Below are 20,533 nucleotides of genomic sequence, written 5' to 3'. Positions count from 1 at the left end.
TGAGGCACTAAGTAAGGTGCGAAACTCACAGAGGTCAGCTCTATTCCAGTTTCTTGCCGAGAGATTTCCTGAGGGGGGCTGTTTTGGCTGGGGGCACAGGTCAGGGAGAACGAGATGATGTAATGGTCGGACCATGAGCAGGGACAGATTGAGGGTAGGGTGATTTCCAGGTTGGATGTCCAGACCTGGTCCAGGATGTGTCCTTTGACGTGCGTGGCGGATTGTATGTGTTGAATGCAGTTCATACCAGATAGGAGGTCGGTGAAATCAGTGGAGTGGGAGCTCTCTTTAAAGTCTGTGGGCCAGTAATTAAAGTCGCCTATGATCAGCGTTCTAGAGTTGTTGATTATTAATTGGGATAGCACATCTCCGAACAGGGAGGGAAAATCGGGCATGTGGTGAGGGGGGCGATAAACAAGAACACAGATGAGAGGGGACAGGGGAGAATCAAGTTTTATGATGAGGCTATCGACTGAGGGAATGCCAGCGACATTAAGGGTAGTAAACCTGAGTGAGTGGTGGATAATGGCCGTGACCCCACCGCCCGGCTTCCCGGGGGGACGATTGGCTTGAAGGATGTAATAGCCTGGGGGCACTGCTGCGAGGATGTCTGGAGTGAACTCTGCCGTGAGCCAAGTTTCCGTGACAAAGAGTATGTCGGGTTTCTCTGAGTCTAGTAGCTGGAAGATTTCTAACCGGTGTTTGACCAGGAAGTGGGTATTTACATAGCTGAGTCTTAGGGAGGTGTTAGTTTTTTCCCTGGGCATAGGAAGTGAGGGGTCCGGAGAGTCGGCAGGGTTGGGAGGGAAGGGAGCTGCCATAGAGTGGGCTATAAGTTCAGGGAATGCTGACCTGGGTTTGAACACCCCTAGTGAGACAAGAAGGGCTTGAGTGCTGGGACTAAGGGGCCAATTGTCATGGAGGCAAATAAGCGTGTTGGCGGAGTGGGAAATGATACCATACCCACAAAGAACCAACGCAAACTCACCTGGTGCACACAGGTCAAACAAATTTATTCTCCATTGTCCGACTCTTTGGACCAAACAGTCAGATCCAAGGGTTTCGCCGTTCAGGACCCCAGTCAGGATGATCGCTGGGCGAGGCACTGACCGGTCAGACAGACGGGGCAGCTGCGAGTTTAAGACTCTCTCATGCAGGGTTCCCTGGTCCGCCTGTCCGACCCGACGTGGCCCTGACCTCCTCACCGGTCCGCGGGTGAGGATGGGTCACCCGATGGAGTACCTGGACAGGTGCCACCTGAATGAAGTGACCAGATTAGGTTCACCCGGGTCACTCGCGACCACCTCTCAGCCTTCCACACAAATGAAGAGTCGGTTAGACAGTAGAGAATACAAACCAAAGATATTTAATTCAGGTACAGTCGAGTGGAGTCTGGTCTGACCAGCCTCCTTGGATTGCTGCAGAGGGTCTGACTTTAGCAAGCATGGCTATACATAATGTACAATGCAAAACCAATAAAGACTCGCCCAGACTGAAAATTTCCAGTTGGTAGCTGGTGAACAATGGAGATACAGAAGGATGGGTTTAGGTCCTGAGACCGGGTACATGCTACCTCAGCGCCAAGGTCACTCTGCCTGTGCCTATCCGCTCTAAGGGTGGGAGCAGGCCTATCTAAAGGGAAAGGTGTGTACTGGCTAAAGCAGTGTATTCTTTAGAACAGTGAAGCTCAACCTTGGAGAAACAAAAAAACCTATTGCAGCTCCTTTGGGCTGGGACAGGCAGACAGAGAGGGAGACAGAAGTTATTTTTTTACATGGCTCAAAATGGCGGCTGAATATAAAATGGTACCCCAAATGCTAACTCAAGACATACAATACATGGGAACTTCAGCTAAAACATTTCTATTCCAACACAGCTATTGCATCCGATGATCGGGTGATTGGGTTTCCATCCTGTGTCTCTTTTCCTTGTTGCCGCTCCCACTATTTTTCCAGCTGTCTTCTCCCATCCCCCCCTTCCTGGGGTGTAACTAAAAGAAGGGAGGTATGTAGAGAGCCACCCAGCCCCTTCTCTACTTTGCATCCTCGCACCACCCCTTGTGACCGGGCTCGGTCCGAAGGTACAAATGAACGGCCACGGTTGCACATGACCACTGGCTGAAATAGCAAGCAGAGTGTGGTGTCTCCGTATCCACCAGCGCGCTGCGAAGGCCTTCTGTGCAACAGGCTCTGCGCGCAACACTTCCATGACACTTTATTCCACTCTACGCTCCTCAAATCTATGCCCTTCGCCATCACTCCTCCACACTTCGCCACTCCACTCTACAACACTATCCTCTAGGCGCTAACTTTTAGCCATGCTGAACAGCAGTCACGCTTTTGTAAAACATAGCTAAATCACAATGGCAAGGCCAATAGTTCTTGCATAGGGAAGACCTATTGGCTTTGCCAATGCTTGTCCTAAATTGACTTATCTTCAATCTGGCCATGTATACTCACGAACCCAGTGGGCAGTGATTAAAGCTTGCAGAGCGCCATGAAGATAGACAGGGAGTCATACATTTGCTATACAATGAAGCTGGACGAGAGGCTATGTCTGCATATTTCACATAGCTCTCCGTCACCGCGGCATGCACATTAACACACGTAGCAGGACAACCGGCTAACAAACAGGCTTGCTAGCGTCCTGATGATCATATATATCGTCTCCAACAACCGGGTGTGTTCAGAGCCATGAGTTAGAACTACGCGTCGATCTTGCGGGAATGCCTTACTCGTTGAGCTACATCATCGGTCTCGCAGCGGTTTGTATGGAAACGATCACCGGGGATACTTTTCCAACTTTCCTTACTTTCTCTGAACTTCTCCACCCTGAAATTCAAGGGAGGGCGGGGCCAACACAGTCCTTGGCCTGCATTGGTCGGCCAAGCTGCCAGTCAACACACTTCCTGCTCTCTGGCAGACCTGTCGCTCTGGTGGAGAGCTGTGAGGAAGAGGGTAGTGGGGAGAAACTCTGTAGCACTTAGGCTTCTAATACTGCCAGACAGAGCTTCCTGTAGGACCCTGTGTGTTTCTGGACTACAGTGAGCTCTTTCCACGTCTCCACATTTAAGACCTGGCTCAGGGACGGAACAGGAAACACCACCAAGACGGATTCGGAACTTTTACCTATTTATTTGGAACTTTGCTGGAGCCACACCCAGGACTGGGCTTTAGGGGGGTGTGTTTGCCTCCCCACCCCATGTGAGGTGCCACTCGCCGTGGCCCGCTAGAGGGCCTATGTGAGGAACGGAGCCCTCTGCCTGGACGGCCTGCGGGGGCGATGAATTCGCTGCCCTCCTCCCCCGCCAGCCCCAGCCTCCCGGCGCCCGGCCTGGCGATGCCCGCTCCCGGCCTGGAACCCGGGCCTTCGCCGCTGCCCCTGCTACCCTACCCGGGCGTCTCCTTCACCATCCAAATCGGCCTGACCCGGGAGTTTGTGCTGCTGCCACCCTCCTCCGACCTGGCGCACGTCAAGCAGCTGGCCTGCTCCATCGTGGACCAGAAGGTAAGGGGCCGGCGGCCTCACTTCCTGTTTACTGTCTGCTCAGCCCTGGGAGCCGGGGGCCCCCCAGAGTGGACCGTTACCGCACCCCTGAAGGCGGCGGGCTCATTGCACCCACCAGTGCTTCTTGGTGGAGTTTACTGGGCCAAGTGTTTACTTTTGCCGAGTCTCGGGGGAGGCGGGGAGGTCTCTTATCTGCAGGCAGGGAGGACTTTTTCTATACCCTGTGCGGCGCTGGGGTAAAAAAGTTTTGCACACAGACCTGCTATTTTTTTAATTTTTTTTTAGAGCAGAACCAATCTCCGGGGAAGGAATAAGGGTTACTGCTGAACCCTATAGGATTTCCACTTTTTTCGCCAAGAAAATTACCCGCCATTTGTTCAAGTTTTGGGATTCTGGAATGACCTGGAGCTAGTTTTTCAATTGGCTTTTATGTGGAATTCTCTCTTTTTTTTATCACAGGGTAATTCTAATGTTGTATTATCTAATAATAATTTTGACGTAGTAGTTCTCTAGCTCCTACAATATATTTCATGATTTTTTTTTAGTTCTGGGTAAGTTTACATTTAGACATATTTGATTCTGATGATTTTTCCTAGTGTTTTTACCGGTAATAACTCAAAGATACCTGCCATGTTGGTAAAATGCTTGCCAGTTAGTAATCGCTTCCTGCCAGGCTGCTGAAACTTACATCGCTCAGATGTGAGTGGTCCATGTAAGGCCGGGATGCAGGTCTTTACTGCAAACCTGAAATTGTGTTCTACCAAGCGTTTGTTTACCATGCTGGCCTACACATCTTAACATGCTGTTTATATTACATGATAGAGCTACACAGCAGACATTACTGCGCTCTGAGCAGCAGTGTTTACAAGTGTTTTTGCTGCAGACGTTAACCTAACCACCGGAGCCTGCTGAGTAGGCACTATGGCACTTAATGCAGCTAGATTGGCTACCGGACTTTCTCTCAACGGGAGAGGGCTGGCTGGGCATCGCACCAGGCCACGTAAAAAACACCTATATTTCGACTGCTGGCACTCCCAGGCCCTCAGGCTGACAGGACCCGACCGCCAGCCAAATACACCCATAAATAGAGTTTAAATGGTAGATTGTTTTTCTGAATGGGATAAAAAGCGAATTCCAAAATTGTGCGCCCGCGCAGAACGTGCCCTGTTGCTTTCTGCCGCGTGTTGAGCTGAGGCTGTAGGAGATGTTGTTAAGTACATCCTGCCTAAGTTTGGGAATTTTGAGTGTGTTGGGAATAGAAAAGAGGAGGACCGGAGATAAAAAGGACGAGGGCCATGGTGCCTAAAGTAAAGGCCCATTCGGATACTGGTATAGCAGTAGTGATGGGGATTTACATACAGCCGTGAGGGGCTTGCAGTACAACAAATCAGAGTTGCTTTAGACAGATGGGGAGATGCACACTGAGCTGAAGGCCACGCTTTACATATTAGCGCATGTCCGGGAAGGTTGCAACTGCTTTTATTATGTGCTTTTTTACATGGAGGCTGTGTGAAACTGGCATGGCAATAGTGCCTCAGATCCAGGGGGTAGGGACATAGCGTAACAGCGGTTTTATACTTGTAGCGTAACTGGTAAATTGGCACAGGAATTATGCTTCACACAGTGTTTGTTTAAAGTGATACCACAGCTGTGCTGTAGTTCCTTTGTATGTGAACTGCCACGAAATTGGTACTTTTTAAGCTGGGGTCCAGCACAGGACCTAGGAAGGCACCTGTGCTGTCTGTTCTAGGGGAGTGTGTACATAAGCATCCTGACAGCAGTGTGTATCCTGCTGTCTGAGGCTGGAAGATCAGTCAGTCATCTGAGGGCGAGAATTATCAGTACTGGACATCGATCCCTGAGCAACAGCCATAGCAACGCGAAAAACGAGCTATACTATTACAACTCTAATATACGTGGTAGGTCACACACTGTAACATTTGGTGATAATTGTATCCTTGCCTATATAATCAGCTGTGATAGTATTTTAGTTTCAAACACACGCATTTTGGTTGGCTAATAACAGGCACATGGATCATGATTAGTATTATGTCCCCCACATTATTTTAAAGTGGTATTTTCTGGCATAGGATTTTTCTTGTATGTTTTGTCCAATGGGACAATGTGACAAGCACTTCTTTTGCTCTGGAACAGCTATTTGCCTGCTGAGCATCCGGTTTTTTGTACCAGGTTTTCAACTTCTTTTGTAATCCTATGCATTATTTACAGCTGCTAAGCAATTTTTCATAACTGTTGTGGTGTACTTGTAAATATGGTTATTTCTAAATAGTGACTCTTCACCTACCTGTAAAAGCTATAATTTCTTGCGAGTTTATTTGAAAAATCGTGCCTTAAAATGCATACTTTTCATACCTTTTCCCTTCGATTTCTGTTGGTAGGTAATATCCGCTGCTTCACTTCAACCGTAATTTCCACGTGGTGTTTTTCACGTGTGAAGCAAAATGCTGCAGGACTGATCTGATTTTTGCCACGGCTGCGTATGATTCCCAGTTTACCCACAACTTACTGCCCCCCAGAAGCAGGTGGCTGTTACCGCACAATGAGAGTTGGCAAGAGACTTTAACTGCAACCAGTACTAATTCAGTGGAAGCTGTGGAAATCACCAGGGTGTTGCATGTGCATATAGAGCACCCAAATCTGACATTTGGTTTGTTGCTGCACCCAAGGAACATTTACAACACCCAGAGATGTATCCGAGATATTCGAATATTGGAATGTGGAGTTCGTAGTAAGGGCATAAGAGTGGGAAAGGACCAATAGGGACTTCTGGCTACTCTATGTCTCTGATTCACCATTCCAATGTTTGTCCTTCAGTTGTTTTTTTGCTAATTTTGAACAGCCCACCCTCTGAGTGGCCTGGTCTCATAGCACTATAGCCCACCTAGTTGGAGATATGTTTGTTGTTCGATGCCCTATCCCGTAGTAGACCTTTGCCATCGGCTTGAGCCTATAACTTGGAGAGGGTATTTAACAACCAGTATACACCCAATACTAAGAGAATTGTGGGGTGTTTTTAGTTGGGTGGCTTATAATCTGTCCCAACATAACATATTCAAATTATAGTATCCAATCAGTCCATAATCTGTATGCTGGTAACCCTCATGTCCTATTTAATAGAATTGCCAACAGTGACCACCTATTGGTCACTCTTGCTGTTTTAGCCCGCAGAGAGGTTCATCATGTTTACATGACACCAAACCCGGTCATATCTCTTAGTTCTTTAAAATATGAAATATTGAGAATATTTTGGCTCCTTGTATTGATGATGAGTGGTCCCTTCTAGTGTTGCCTGCTGTAACTGTACCAATAATGCCGACACAAAACAAAAAATAGTCCTTGGCGTCCTTTTCTGAAACCCATCATAAAGTAATGAGATATCATGATTTTAGAGCAACAACAACCACTGAAGACGTTTTTAAAAAGTATAAAACAATATTCTTCTAACAAATGTGAGCCCAGATTTCATTTTGCGAAGGACAGGACCGAGCTTGTCCGGTTTTTCTACGCCGGTGTCGCCCATGACTGAATAGCCACAGCTATTCATTGTGAGCTTGAAAATATTGATGATAAACAGTTAATGCTGTCTACTTTTGTTATTGGGAAGAATCAACAGTCCAATAGGCCACACAAGAGATCACCTAGAAGACACCCACACTCTGGCACCTATATCATTTCACTTAATCTATTATTGTTTGAGGAATAAGAAATACAGTTTTTAGTCACACGCCTTGACAAATTCCCATTGGGGACTAAACGCATGTCTGCTGATGATCATGTACTTGGTTGGAGGCTTGTAAATATAATAAAGACGATTAAAACATATCACATGACCTTGGGCTTATGGACTAACTTTTCGGTTTATTGTCCTCAGTGTTATTTAAACAAGTTGTTGGAGTGCTTCCATATATTGTGTTATTATTTAGTGGTTTGTTATGCTTTGGATTAACACCATCATTGCCCTTACATGTAGCAGGGGCATATACTGTGGTAGCACCAGTCTTTGAACAAGTATTCTTTCTGTAGAATTTCTACCCTGACTAGTTGAGTACTGTGCAACATATTTTAGTTATTGACTTAGCTACCTATCTGTATTTAGCATATATGATTTAAGAAGTACTTCATCTCAGTAGGGTCAAAGGCAGGACAGGTGGCAAACATACCTGATCTGCATTCAGTTAACTGTATCTGGGACAAGATGAGCCCATGTCCCTGCCCATTTAAATGGGATGTTTTAGCATACTATGTGCCAATTAACACAAGTGGAGGGGAGCGTAGAGGCTGGTACTGTCTTGGGTGATGTTTATACCATACTTTTGGGACTTCACTGATCACTGGCACTACCCGTGTAGCTTCAGGGGGGTGTGTCTCGTGAATACTGAGTCCATAATATCATGGGACACTAAAATTGTGGAAAATATATTGAAAGGTAAGTATGTATGGATTTTCTATACCTAACTCCACACACGCTCCAGACACGTGCCTAGATGGTATATATCATTAAGCAAAGTGAAGTTAATCAAAAGAAGACTAGCTTAAGTAAAAAGGTTAACAAAGATTATACATTTTTAATTCAAGGACTCAAGTATGTTTCGTCAGGGGTAGTGGCACCTGGTAGGTGGGCTCGTAAAGCCCTCACCCACCAACCTAGTTGGTGGCATGCTTCATCATCGGGCCCACCCAGTGACACCTAGCGTGTCCCGGGTGTGCTTCGACGCCTGATTACAGCGGAGCAGGTATATCGCTGAGTGTGCGGTGAAGAGTGTTATGGGATGTGAATTAAAACGGCTTGGCGGGGGTCCCAGTACCCGCAGGTGAATTAGACTTTAATACCTGGGCCACCGTCAGCGGTTTAAAATAAGGCTGTTGGATGTTAGAGGCGAGTTACGACCTCCCACATCCTGAGACGGGTCAACATGTTTCAGCCAGTGCCTTATGAATATGCTGGCTTTCTTCAGGACGAATTAAAATATGTGTGAGTGATTAGAACTAGTGGGTGTGTAATTCAGACTATGTGTATACACGCCCTAAAGTGTTTTTCTATGTGTGAGAGGGGGATTCCCTTCTCAAAACACGCTAGTTTAGGTAGTATGCTACTTCATGGCTGTGAAGTGGCAAGGGTTGGCCAGAATTGCTGGGCAGAGCCTGCTTTGGACCTGTAGTGCCTCCTTTGCAGAACCGGTATATCATTAAGCTACATTGAGGTGGAGGTAAGAATTGTAAATATCAGTCAGTCTGTCAAAAAATACTTTATTTCGGCTGTACAGCCATAAAAGCACAGTACGTATTACACTCCATAAAATAAATAAAACATTACACATATAAGGGAATCGAAAATGAGTGTTCAAGACAGCAATGCACGAATAAAGGAAGTATATTACAACTTTACCATAGTATTAAATGTCACTACATAACTACCCAGACCCCGAAAAGTTGGCATAAAGTACAATCAATGAAGACCTGGTCTCCTACTTTAGAATTGTAAAACTTTTAAGACCAATGTCAATACATTTAAAAATTTGTCTTACACTATGTTTTTCCTTTTTAAAAAAAAAATAACTTAAACCAAAAAACAATAAAATCGCAATGCCTAGACAGACAAAAAAAAAGGAAACAATAGATATCATCACTATTCTCTAGGTGAAAGCAAGGGATAGTAGTAAGATTAATTAGAGGGCGCCAGCGGACTATTGCCTAACTCTTTCCTTTTTAGGATTCCTCTATGTATACACCACATTGCAAACAGAAATTTCGAGGCTGCGACTGCAAATAACGGAAGTGTTTCATATTTGAGTAGCCTAAAAACCTCAATATAATTTCTATGCCCCAGATTTCTACATAGTTGTAGAACCCACTTGGATCTAGACCTATGATATGCAGGACAGAAAAGCATTACATGGAGTTCTGTTTCTTCAGAGGCGGAGCAGCCAGAACAACCTGCTTTGGCTGCACTCTTCCATTTATTCGTAAAAGCACGGAGTGGAAGCGAACCGTGCCTAAATTGTAGAAACTGTTTTTTTGCCATGAACGGTTGAATACTGTCACAGGCAAAAACAACAATTGATGGACAGAATGCAGAACAATGTCATACATTCACCCCAGTACATAGATCTGGGCCTAAATCCATCGTTTTTTTGCACTTCACACCACCCCAGTTCAGACATGGCCATATGCAAATCAGCCTTGACCCTGTGCCTCATGGGAACAGTCTAGCCCGAACTGCCAAGCCATGTCTTCCCTGGACCGGAATCAAAAACAACAGTTGATGGACAGAATGCAGAACAATGTCATACATTCACCCCAGTACAGAGATCTGGGCCTAAATCCGTCGTTTTTTTGCACTCCACACCATCAAAAACAACACTGGGGGTGAATGTTTTGCCATTGTGCAACATTCCGTCCATCATCTTGTGTGTTTTGCTGTTCACCCTATGTGGGAAGGGTATGCCCAGACGTGGGTCCTTTGCTCACTAGGCCACTGGAGTCAAGCTATCCTGGCTGAAGACGGCTGATAGCCAGAAACCGGTCCTAGGATGCTTGATTCTGGTCCAGGGAAGACATGGCTTGGCAGTTCGGGCTGGACTGTTCCCATGAAGCACAGGGTCAAGACTGATTTGCATATGGCCATGTCAAAATAATGATGGATTAAACCCAGATCTGTGACTGGGGGTGAATGTTTTGCCATTGTGCAACATTCCGTCCATCATCGTGTGTGTAATACTGTCCAAGGTCAGTTCTAATTTATACTGCTTCTTGGCATCAAGAAACCTTGAGGTCAAGCAGCATGTGTTCGTACTCCTGGTCAGTAGGGCTAATTTATATGCTTTAAAAGCAAGGACAAGGGACTTTTTAGAAATACTAGAACAGGTCTCTTCTGGTGTTGTCCACATACTTGCCCACCCCAAAGAAAGGCAGACACTTCTAACATAAGACAGCCATGGAAGGTTGGTGGCCCCCAATATGGACATAACATCCCTCAGTTCCTCCCTGCAATTATCCAACACAGGCGTACTCCAAATACAACGCCAGAAGAGGAGGGGAGGTGAGGAAATTAAGTCAACAATAGGGCCGATACCCAAATCCATCCTAAGTGGGGTTAGGGGCATGATTTTGGAAGGCCCAACAACTGCCTGATGAATATATTCTCGGTCACCATTAGGATCTGAGACGGACAGTGACCCCAAAGTTCAGCTCCATTTAAGGAAGCTCCCCTCGCTTGGGTGTTTATAAATTTCACCTTTTATCACCAAATTCCTATTCCTGCAGTATAAACTAAACTCATCTAATACACCCTGCATACCCATTTATGACTTTGACAGGAGCAGCGTGTCGTCACCTAACATTAAGGCTGGTATTTTCCTATTTGCCAACCTTGGTGAATCTATATCCTTCACAGCTAATAAGGTTTCTATTAAGTCATTTAAAAAGAGGGAAAAAGAGAGTTGGCGCTAACGCACATCCCTGTCTCACTCCTTACTCCACAGGAAAGGGGGCAGTCAACTCTCCTTTCTTGCCATATCTTACCCTTGCGTATGTACCTTCATGTAAACGCTTCAAAAGCTGTCAAAGGTAGACCGGCACCCTCATATCGTGAAGGAGTCCCTATAACTGATCACAATGGATCCTATCAAAGGCGGACTTAAGGTCCACAAAGGTTAGATAAAGGCTACCCCCATCCAAAGTTACTGTTTTCCAGTAGATTAATTGCAATCTAAAAATGTGATCTGTGGTCGAGGTTTTAGACCTAAATCCTGCTTGTAGAGGATATGCACTTCCTTTTGTGCACTTACCTGTCGATATTTTGTTCTTAATATTAGTATGACACGATTTTCTTGACTCAGTGTTCAAGAGGACAATCGTTCATGGGAGTGGTCGGTGCCGGGTTCTACTTGGGGTGAGGCATAAGTGCCTCAAGCTCATCTTCAGTGGTCTCAGTGACTCTTCCTGCGCCCTGCAAGGCCTGTTGGTACTTCATTGCACCCATAATGGTGATTTCAAGATTTGTCAGGGCCCTTGTAATTTGTATTTTAAATGGGCACTTGCGCATAGACGCAGTCCCAGGTAGGCCTCGCCCACCTGACCAATTTCTCTTGCATATTCAGTGCCACCTGGCTCATAATTACAGGAAGGCACGCTTATTGTTCAAGGCAGCCCGGAACACACGATAAAGGTTTGTCAACCATTGGGAAACTGTTGCTGAAGAATTGGCCCAGGTGGCAAGTCATGTGCAGAGAGGGCACCGTGTCTCCTTCATGCTTCAGCGGTCCGGTGTCGCATGAAGTCTAATGAGCTTTATTTGCATTTCAAAATGTTTCTGATTCTCAGAATAGCAGCGCATAGTTCAGGCACAGCAGCTTTTTTTATTTTTTTTTTAAATAGTTTGAGTTCTGCAGCCGGTAGTACTGTGGGCCACCAGGGGTTGCTATATAAAGATGCTATTGTGCCAAAACTCACTGGTGCAGCCATAGTCAACGTTCAGGACAACACTGCTTTTATAAACCCAACTTTTCAGCAGCTTGTTAATGTCTTGCAGCACATTTCAGGAGACGCCCATGTTTCCAAGTGAGACGTGGAGGGGGGGGTTCCTGGACTCTTCATCATCGAAGCGGATGCTAGGGCGTTGAAGTTGTTTAGCTTTCCATTTTATGCTTGAGCCTACAAGTCTTAGCATGCAAAGGTCTCCTGCTTGAAGGTCCCTCGCATTGTAATATATTGTAAGTACACAGCGCCTACTACACCTGTTGAGACGAGGCACCACTCTGTTTATTCAAACGGTAATTATTAATATGACCTAATAATATCATATTGTTGGTTAGTGTGGTGCTCTCAGACACCATTTCATGCATTTGCTCCTGTTTTTTTGTTGTGGAGTACATTAATAGGAGTTAGGTGGAGTCATTTGTGGGGGCTAAGTGAGTACACACAAATGGTTGAGGCTAGAGGCGGTTAGGTATTGTTTGGTTGCAGGGATATGGTTTCAGGGAATGCGAGGTTGTGCTCCGTGACATGTGTGGTCAGTTCTGCAACTGATTTGCATGGGATGGAGCCACTGGCTGCTACTAGGGTTTGCCTTTAGGATATTACTTGAGGATTGTGAAATTAAGAGACAAACTACAGCTAATAACCCCCCCCCCCCACTGCATCCCAACGGATCCTGCATCTACTACTAGTAATGTAGGATTGTTTGTGAACTAAAGGGGTACATTTCTAGAGGCTATTGATCTGTTCTCTCATGGTTCTTTTATAAAGCGCTTGTGCAACATAACGTAGCTTTTGGTGCTGCTGCTGAAGAGTACCACATTGGTTTCTTGATGAGCTTTTTCTCCGTTGTTCGCAGCTCACCTGGACTCTTGTCATAAGGGAATTGTTTAGCCAGTGTGCTTTTTTTGCTGTGGGCTGAAAAACCAGGACTGACTGAAATGCACTAGCTACTGCAAAATCGTACTTGTACATAGTGGTGGAGTTTTAGGATAAGAGGAGAGGTGGCTTTTCGAGAACGTGCAGTGGTCCACAGCGGCTCTGTTGTCCAGATGCACAGAAAAAAAATGTTGTTGGTTTTAGTGCATAATATTTACATATTTTCACGAGGATAGATGAACTCGGTCCGTAAAAGGGAGTTTGTGTGATGCGCTAGGAGCCAGCTTGTACTGCAAAGGGCTGGTGAAACTTGGCCTCAGCATCCTGGGTGGCCAACAAATCTTCTTCTAGGGTAGCAGGTCTTAACCTTTTGTCTTCTGTGGACCTCACTGAATCATTAATGGAAGCCGGGGTTCCCCCACCTAAGTAATCTTTATAATTCGAACTCCAAAATAGTACAGAAGAACACAGAAACAAATAAAAGCAAGCCATTATTTAAATTACAATATCGTTTCTTTAAATCTGAAGAAAAAAAATATTGAGGTTTTTCAATATTTGGTTTTGTTTGCAAAATATAAATTGACATGCTAGAGCTAGACTATAGGATATCAAGTTTGTTCCCCCTCCTAATGCGGCGCATGCCAGCACTTCATTTGAGGCCTCCAGTCGTCCATATTAGATTGTGTTTGCTGGACTTGGGCTGCTCCCACAAATCAACCTGAAGAAACTAAGTTAATGTTTAGCCTCAAATGCCTTATTCCTTCATATTTACAGTTTGTAAAAAATAATCATTTTTACATTTTACTTTTTTATAATTACATACATTATTAAACTGCTAAAATTATGTAATATTCTAAAAAAGATTCAGACACCCAGGGTACCGTGGACCAGAGGTTAAGAATTTCTTCTCTGTAGGTTCTGCAAAGAATAATGTTTTTGTGGTATTATGTTTTTTATTTTATGGGAGTTGCGAATGGTAATGGATGACATGTTTGTCAAAACAGAAACGTTTATCTAAGGAGCTTCTTTACCAATGCATCTCGGGTGGCTGTTTCCTCTTGATGGTGTACGGTGAGTCCCTCTCGCACTTCCTCTGTGCCTTTCATAGCAGATCACATCTTGCCCATCTACAGAGCCCTTTTTAGGTCTCGCCTACGCAGCACGCATGCGCTGCATAGGCAAAAGACCTTTTGCGATCGCTTTGGCTTTTCAGCCAAACACGTCCACTCGTTCCATTGCCTTCAATGGCAACACGTGCACGTGTGGCGATTTACTTGGGGGAGCGCGCAGCGCCATATGGGAGCAATTATCGCTCCTGGCGCTGCACGCTCCCGCAAGTGAAACACTTTCCCTCGCCCCCTCCTCTCGCCCCTCCCCCTGCTGCCTCCTTTTAGCGCGAGGAACGCGCTTGTTAATTAATGCCGATTATGAGACACGGAAGGATCCGGCACGCTTAAAGCTCTGCTCACAATAGTTATCATTATGTTATTCTACCTGACACCTTCCAACATTGCTTCTCGACACATCACATAAACAAAACAAGCGTTCAGCGTGGAACACTTCTAGCTTCCGCCTCTCTTACGTCACATTCTCACCACACTCCTCCTTCAAAGGCGTGAGTGATCTTCGCACCCAATAAGAACGCTAGGTACCCAGACATATGGCAACCTCGCACCTGGGCGCCTGTGCGCAGGCCGCATGGCTATGTAAACATGGCTGATGCAGCACCGGCGGCACGCCTCTGACCTGTGCTTGCGGAAGTGGCTGTGAGAATACCTGTGATGAGGGACTCGGTGAGGCCCAGCACCAAGATTTCGCTTGCTGCGTGCCTGGCACTACGGCTGTGTTGAGCTCGGCGCGTGCCCGTGAATGGCCATGTGTGTTCAGGGCTAAAGCAGGTAGCCTCGCGGGTGCCGCGTACTCTGGACCATGCCTCCACCATGAGCGCCGCCGTTCCAGCCCGCCCCCACTCTGAGCTCCAGACACCTGGGGTTCCAGCCGCCCCGCCCCAAGGTGCTCCTGGTTTCCCTGTATGCACTGCTTCGCTCTCTCTGTCAGCTCCGATGGGTCCCCTTATAAGTGCATTGGCTACAGCAGTCCCTGCCCCCCAACCTGGAGCAGCTCTGGTCACCAGGATGACAACCATGGCCGGCGCCATTCAGCAACCCAAGGTCACCTATTCCCCCCGGATGCCTGCCCCGCAGACCTTGTCGACCAAAGTTCCGCCTACGTTCCAGCTGCCAGCCAACTTTCAGATCCCACCAGGTGAGTCCAGCGCCTACGTTTTGTCTTTGCATGTCACATCTGTCATTCAGAGACTCTATTATAAAGTTTGCTTAATTGCGCAAGTAATTGATCCCTAGAGATAGTTTTGAAGTTATTGCATTCCCACTGTAGCATTCCCTGTTAGACAGAAAATACCCAGCACTTCTTGTACTTTTCGTGCCTCTCTGCGAAGTCGACTTGTAACCTGGGTTTTCTGATGGTGATTGCTATTTAATTTGATTTTCTTTATTCTTTGGAGATGCAAGAAGTATTTCATTGGCCTCCAGTGTATTAACTGGTTAACATATCATGCGCTTATCTCTGATTACTGCCCACCTGAGTTACCTCTCTATATCCGTTTTTAAAAAGCTTTTCTGTGTTATAAATTATGCTCATCTCACAACATGTAGTGTGTTTACTTGGGGCCTTTCAGTGTAGTGGTGTTGAAAGTCTTTCATTGAAATCTAGGGTTTCTGGTAAATCCAACAACTATGCTCACAATTAACAAAGTTTCCCAAGAAATCATTCAAAATAGCAATGTGGCAAAGGGGTGGTTATGATAGAAAAACTTAAGTTGTGGCTACACTGCAGTTAGCTTCAGCGCCATACCGTTATTATCTGCTCAACACCAACCTTATCATTTGTATCTGTTACATAATCACTCATGCTTACAACTTTATACCACCAAAACTAAAAACTTGTTTTAACATTATTGCCATGACAAACAAAAAATGGGTGAAGAGGCTGACATCACTGCCAGTCGCCTTGGACATAATCTTAATTTACAGCTTACTCAGAATTGTAATGCTGCATTGCAACACCAGCATTATATTTACTACCACCTTTGAGTTTGACATAGATGTTTTATTTTCATAGTATTGCCTTCCTTTCTACTTTACAGACAATGCACTGTTTTGAGGTTTTCATTGACATTACCAATTAATACCAAAGTTAGGCAGGTGTTAGCACCTCACTCTTCATTTTACATTGATATCACCAATACATTCTAATTGACACCACCATAATCCATTAAATTGATCGCTGCTGTTCCTTTGACATCTACATGGTTGTTATTGATGGATGATTGTGCAGCATGTGTTATGGTTATGGAGTTAATGTCCCTGTTTGCTCAGTCATGGAAAATAGCTCTGTCATCCGTTATGGATTTGAAAGTTTTGGGAAGCTTTAGCAAGAATGCAATGGAAGCTAAAGTGTCATCTTGGCTGGTTGTTGGCTTTCCTTTGAAGTTATGCTGAGAACAGAATTTAAATAAAATTGTGTGTCAGGCATCTGATTTTGTTGTTGTTGCCCTCCTGATGGAGATTTAAACAAAAATGGGCAGTGGAGTTTTCAGGATTTTGAATAGTTTCTTGTTTGAAGATATTAATCTGTTCTGCGCACCCCACTCCTATACTAAGGTTACGAGTGTCTTGGCATCCGTCTTTCAGAGGTTCTTGCATCCACCCAAGTCTGGCCGGGCACTGGTGCGTCCCAGCCTGCCACATAACGGGTGATGATCTCTGCACCTCCTTCTAGACCCCAGCTCACTACTGTTTGCAGTCTGTCACTCACCTCTCACCTCCCTGGCACTCACCCTTCACCCCTCAGGCCTGGCAGTCACTCCTCACACCTGGCACTCACCCTTCTCCCTCTCTGGTACTCAGCATTGACTCTCCGTGACACTCAACTGTCACCTCCCTCACACTCACCCTCGACCCTCCTGGTATTCATACTTCCCCTCCCTGGCACATAAGCTTCACCTCCCTGACACTCACCCATGTCCCTCCTGGCATTCACTACTCGCCCCCTTGGCACTCACCCTTCACCTCCATGGCACTAGCCCTTCACCCCCCTGGCCTGGCAGCTACCTTTCACCCCTTGCACTCACCCTTCCCCTCCCTGGCACTGACCTTTGATTGACCCTCCTGACTCTTACATCTCACCTCCATGGCACTTGACCTTCATCTCACTGGCACTCACCCTTCATCCCCCTGACCTGGCACTCAACCTTCACCTCTGTGGCACTAGCCCTTCACCCCCCTTGCCTGGCAGCTACCAGCTACCCCTCACCCCTGGCCCTCATACTTCCCCTTCTCTGCACTCCCCTTTCCCCTCCCTGGCACTCACCCTTGACCCTCCTGATTCTTAAACGTCTCATCTCCCAGGCAATCACTCCTCACCTCTCTGGCACTCACCCTTCACCCCCATGGCCTGACAGTCACCCTTGTCCCTCCTGGCATTCACTCCTCACCTCCCTGCCACTCACCCTTGACCCTCCTGGCACTAGGCCGGTTCCCCCAAGAACAAAAAATAACGAGCATTGGCATAGCCAATAGGTCTCACCTTTGGGACCTTATAAGTGTTTAGCCATGCAACAGTTGATGTTGTTGCACCAAGGATATTGTGGTGCATAACTAAATATTCAGAAGGTCCCAAAAGCGAGACCTATTGGCTATGCCAATGCTTGTTAGGTTGAGCCAGGGCAACGCATGCGCTGCTCTGCGAGGCGTGCTGTATTCGAATATGGACTTAAAGCTCGCCCACTCTCCACCCATATTTTTCCCTGGCTTGTTTCATTGTCCTTTGTAAATGCTGGCTTCTGATTTGTTAATAGGTTTGTTAGTCCCTCCTTAGTACCGACTTCTCTTAATTTGTAACCTCCCATGAGGACTGGCCCCTTTTACTTCTGTTGTTACACGGTATGTCTTATTTAGTCTGTAAGCACTATTTTCCATAATGACTTTCTCCTACTGCAGGCACAACATGCTTACCTGCAACATTCAGTGCGCTATGCGCTCTTTCTACTTTTCAAGCAGCCTGGGACAATGGCAACCGCTTCTTTGAAATTAAATAGGTCTCACGTTTACAAGAGTTTGAGCGATTGGCATTGTAAATGACAGTGCCTTTTTTATGTTCATTATCAAAACAGTTAATAAAAGGCATTGTCATTTACAATGCCAATAGCTTAGACTCCCACAAATGCTAGACCTGTTGCATTGCAAATGCTTGTTAGTTCAGGTCAGATATCACTGCTGTCACCTCACCACATGTGATCAAGAGAAAAGCATTAAAGAAACACTACGAAGTGAGGCATTTGCTCCATCTACGTGTTGATCTTCCTCCTTACTGGAATTGATTGGGTAAAAAATGGTGTGCTTATGCTTAAAGAGTGCTTGTGTTGCACAGATTTTGCGCTGTACTGTAGCCCGTAGTCGGTTATGGTGATAAGCCAATCATTAAAGCTGTAGATTTGATTTTGTGTATTGGTTAAAGTTATGTCAGATGTAATAGGTCAATCTGTTTATTTTGAAATGTTATGATAAAGGCAGTAGACTGGAATTGTTCATTGCGAAAGCCCACGTTAAAGCCAATTTTGAGTGGATTATTAGCCAGTAGACAATTGTTTTCTAATATGGGTTCCAACAGATTAATTTAGTAGTTATGTGCTTTGGTAACACCCTCTAACAGGCTGTGTTTTTTTTGAGGGGGGGGTCGTTGGTTTTTATATCCAGCTTTGCAGTGCAACAGTCTGTGAGGGCTTATGTGATCACAAGTAGAGCTGTAAGCAGTAGCAGTAAAAATAAGCACTGGCAAAGCCAATAGGCCTCAGCAATGTGAGATCTTTTGGCTTTGCCAATATTTCTTAGCCATGTTTCAGCGTGGCTGACAGTAAAGCAAACAGCTGTATTACACAGCCAGCACTGACCATGTCATAGAGCTTTTTTTAATTTTTTACTTTCAGCCATGCCACATTGAAGTCAACACTGCTGTACAATATGGCTAAAAAACATTGACAAAGCCAATAGATCTTGCATAGGCAAGCCATATTTGCTTTGCCAATGCTTGTTTTTAACGCACTTCGACTGCTGCCTCGGCCTGTCACTCACAACTGTGTGTGTGCACGAGAGTGTGATCACATGCAGGCCTCTTGAACTGGGCAGTCTCAGAGCAGCTACAGCCACAGGCAGTTAGCCAAGCAGACGGGCAGCAAACACGTTACTGTGGAACAGGAAGATGGACTGTTCGAGGTCTCTGTGGTGGTGGAATCCAGGCATTATTGTACGACTCATTAACGGAAAAGGTTGTACGGAAGTTAATTGCTTGTCGCTATACCTTGATGTCTTGTGCCCCCCATGAGGGCTACCACTTTCCCATTACTGGTGAGGCTCAGATGTTTAAAGCTAATTGGATAACCTGAAATGTGGCGCTTTAAGCCGCTACAGCCCATCAACACCATAATGACCTGGGGTGGTGGAGAAAAGATGCCAAACATGTCAACGGTACATTCATGTGAGTGGAACGTAAGTGGCTGTGCTTGAAATGTAAATGGATATGAAAAAGTACATCCGGTTTCTAATACTTTGTTGTTAGTTGCAAAAGTAAAGCACTTTGTGGCTTCTAGCAGTAATACTGTGTGAGGGTAAATGAAGATCCTGTCCATTACTGGGTAGCATTGGAACAGATATTGAAAAATGTTAACAACAAATAGTATATTGTATTTCAGAGTTTTTTTTTTTTTTTAATTTTTCAAAAAACCTTTATTTGTTCCAAGTGATTACACAGCTCAGATCCCTACAACCCTGTGGCTGGGGGCAAGTATTGATAGAACAACTGTTTCCGTCAGTAGTAACACAGGCCATCAGCCAACAACCCGGGGGTCCGGTGGCAAGTTTCACAGCAATGCGATCAAACCTAGCAAAATATATGCATTACATACATCTGCAATCCACCATCAATAAAGTCTAGTTTGCTGGGGAGCACGCTATCTCCTATCAATCACACAGATCCATTGTGTCAATCTTTCAAGAGACCGCAGTGCTGTGGTATGGTGTATCTTAATCAATGGGAACAAACTGAACAGTTAACCGTTGTCCCTCCCTGCACCCCCCTTGTACGCACTGCTCCTTTGGTCGGCACCACACTCCATCGTCACACTGCAGGACACCGTACCGCCTGCGACCTCAGCACTCTCGTCACGTCAAGGGGACAGTACGCGACCCCCTGAGCCTTCCCTCGTCATAGGTCTCTCCCTAAAAGCGGAGCAACACTCATGTCCTTAACTCTCCAAGTACCCAGGGTCGCTCAATGGCAGAAAGCAGTCAGCTTAGGTCGGCAGCTACACCGTCATCACTGCAGGAAGCGGCCACTGGAGGCACCCCACTCCCAACGCCCTCATTTGAGTCTTCACCCCGAGTGGCACCACTGATGTATGTTTTATACAATGCCCAGAAGTTTTTAGGGCTGCTTATGGGTGGTAGCAGTTCGCTATAATGTTCAGTTTGAGTGCAACAATAAAGCATATCTCGTGCCCAGCGGGTAACTGTAGGCAGTGGGCCCCTCATCCAGCAGAGCGCCAGCACCCGTCGCGCCACTAGCAGCCCCATGT

General features: G+C 45.9%; 1 protein-coding gene across 1 annotated transcript in view; it reads left to right on the top strand.

Annotated features, from left to right (window-relative positions):
- The first annotated feature begins 2,886 nt into the window (after positions 1-2,886).
- Positions 2,887-20,533, top strand: part of PRKD2 (protein kinase D2) — a 360,755-nt gene continuing 343,108 nt past the window's right edge. The window contains exon 1 of the mRNA XM_078660993.1: positions 2,887-3,507. Coding sequence (XP_078517119.1) covers positions 3,283-3,507 — 225 coding nt within the window. The 5' untranslated portion in view covers positions 2,887-3,282. The remainder of the gene's footprint in view (positions 3,508-20,533) is intronic.

The sequence above is a fragment of the Lissotriton helveticus genome, chromosome 9 (genome assembly GCF_964261635.1).
Source record: "Lissotriton helveticus chromosome 9, aLisHel1.1, whole genome shotgun sequence".
NCBI classification, from domain to species: Eukaryota; Metazoa; Chordata; class Amphibia; order Caudata; family Salamandridae; genus Lissotriton; species Lissotriton helveticus.
The sequence above is the reverse complement of the archived record's forward strand: the minus strand, read 5'-3'. Positions and strand labels throughout refer to the sequence as shown.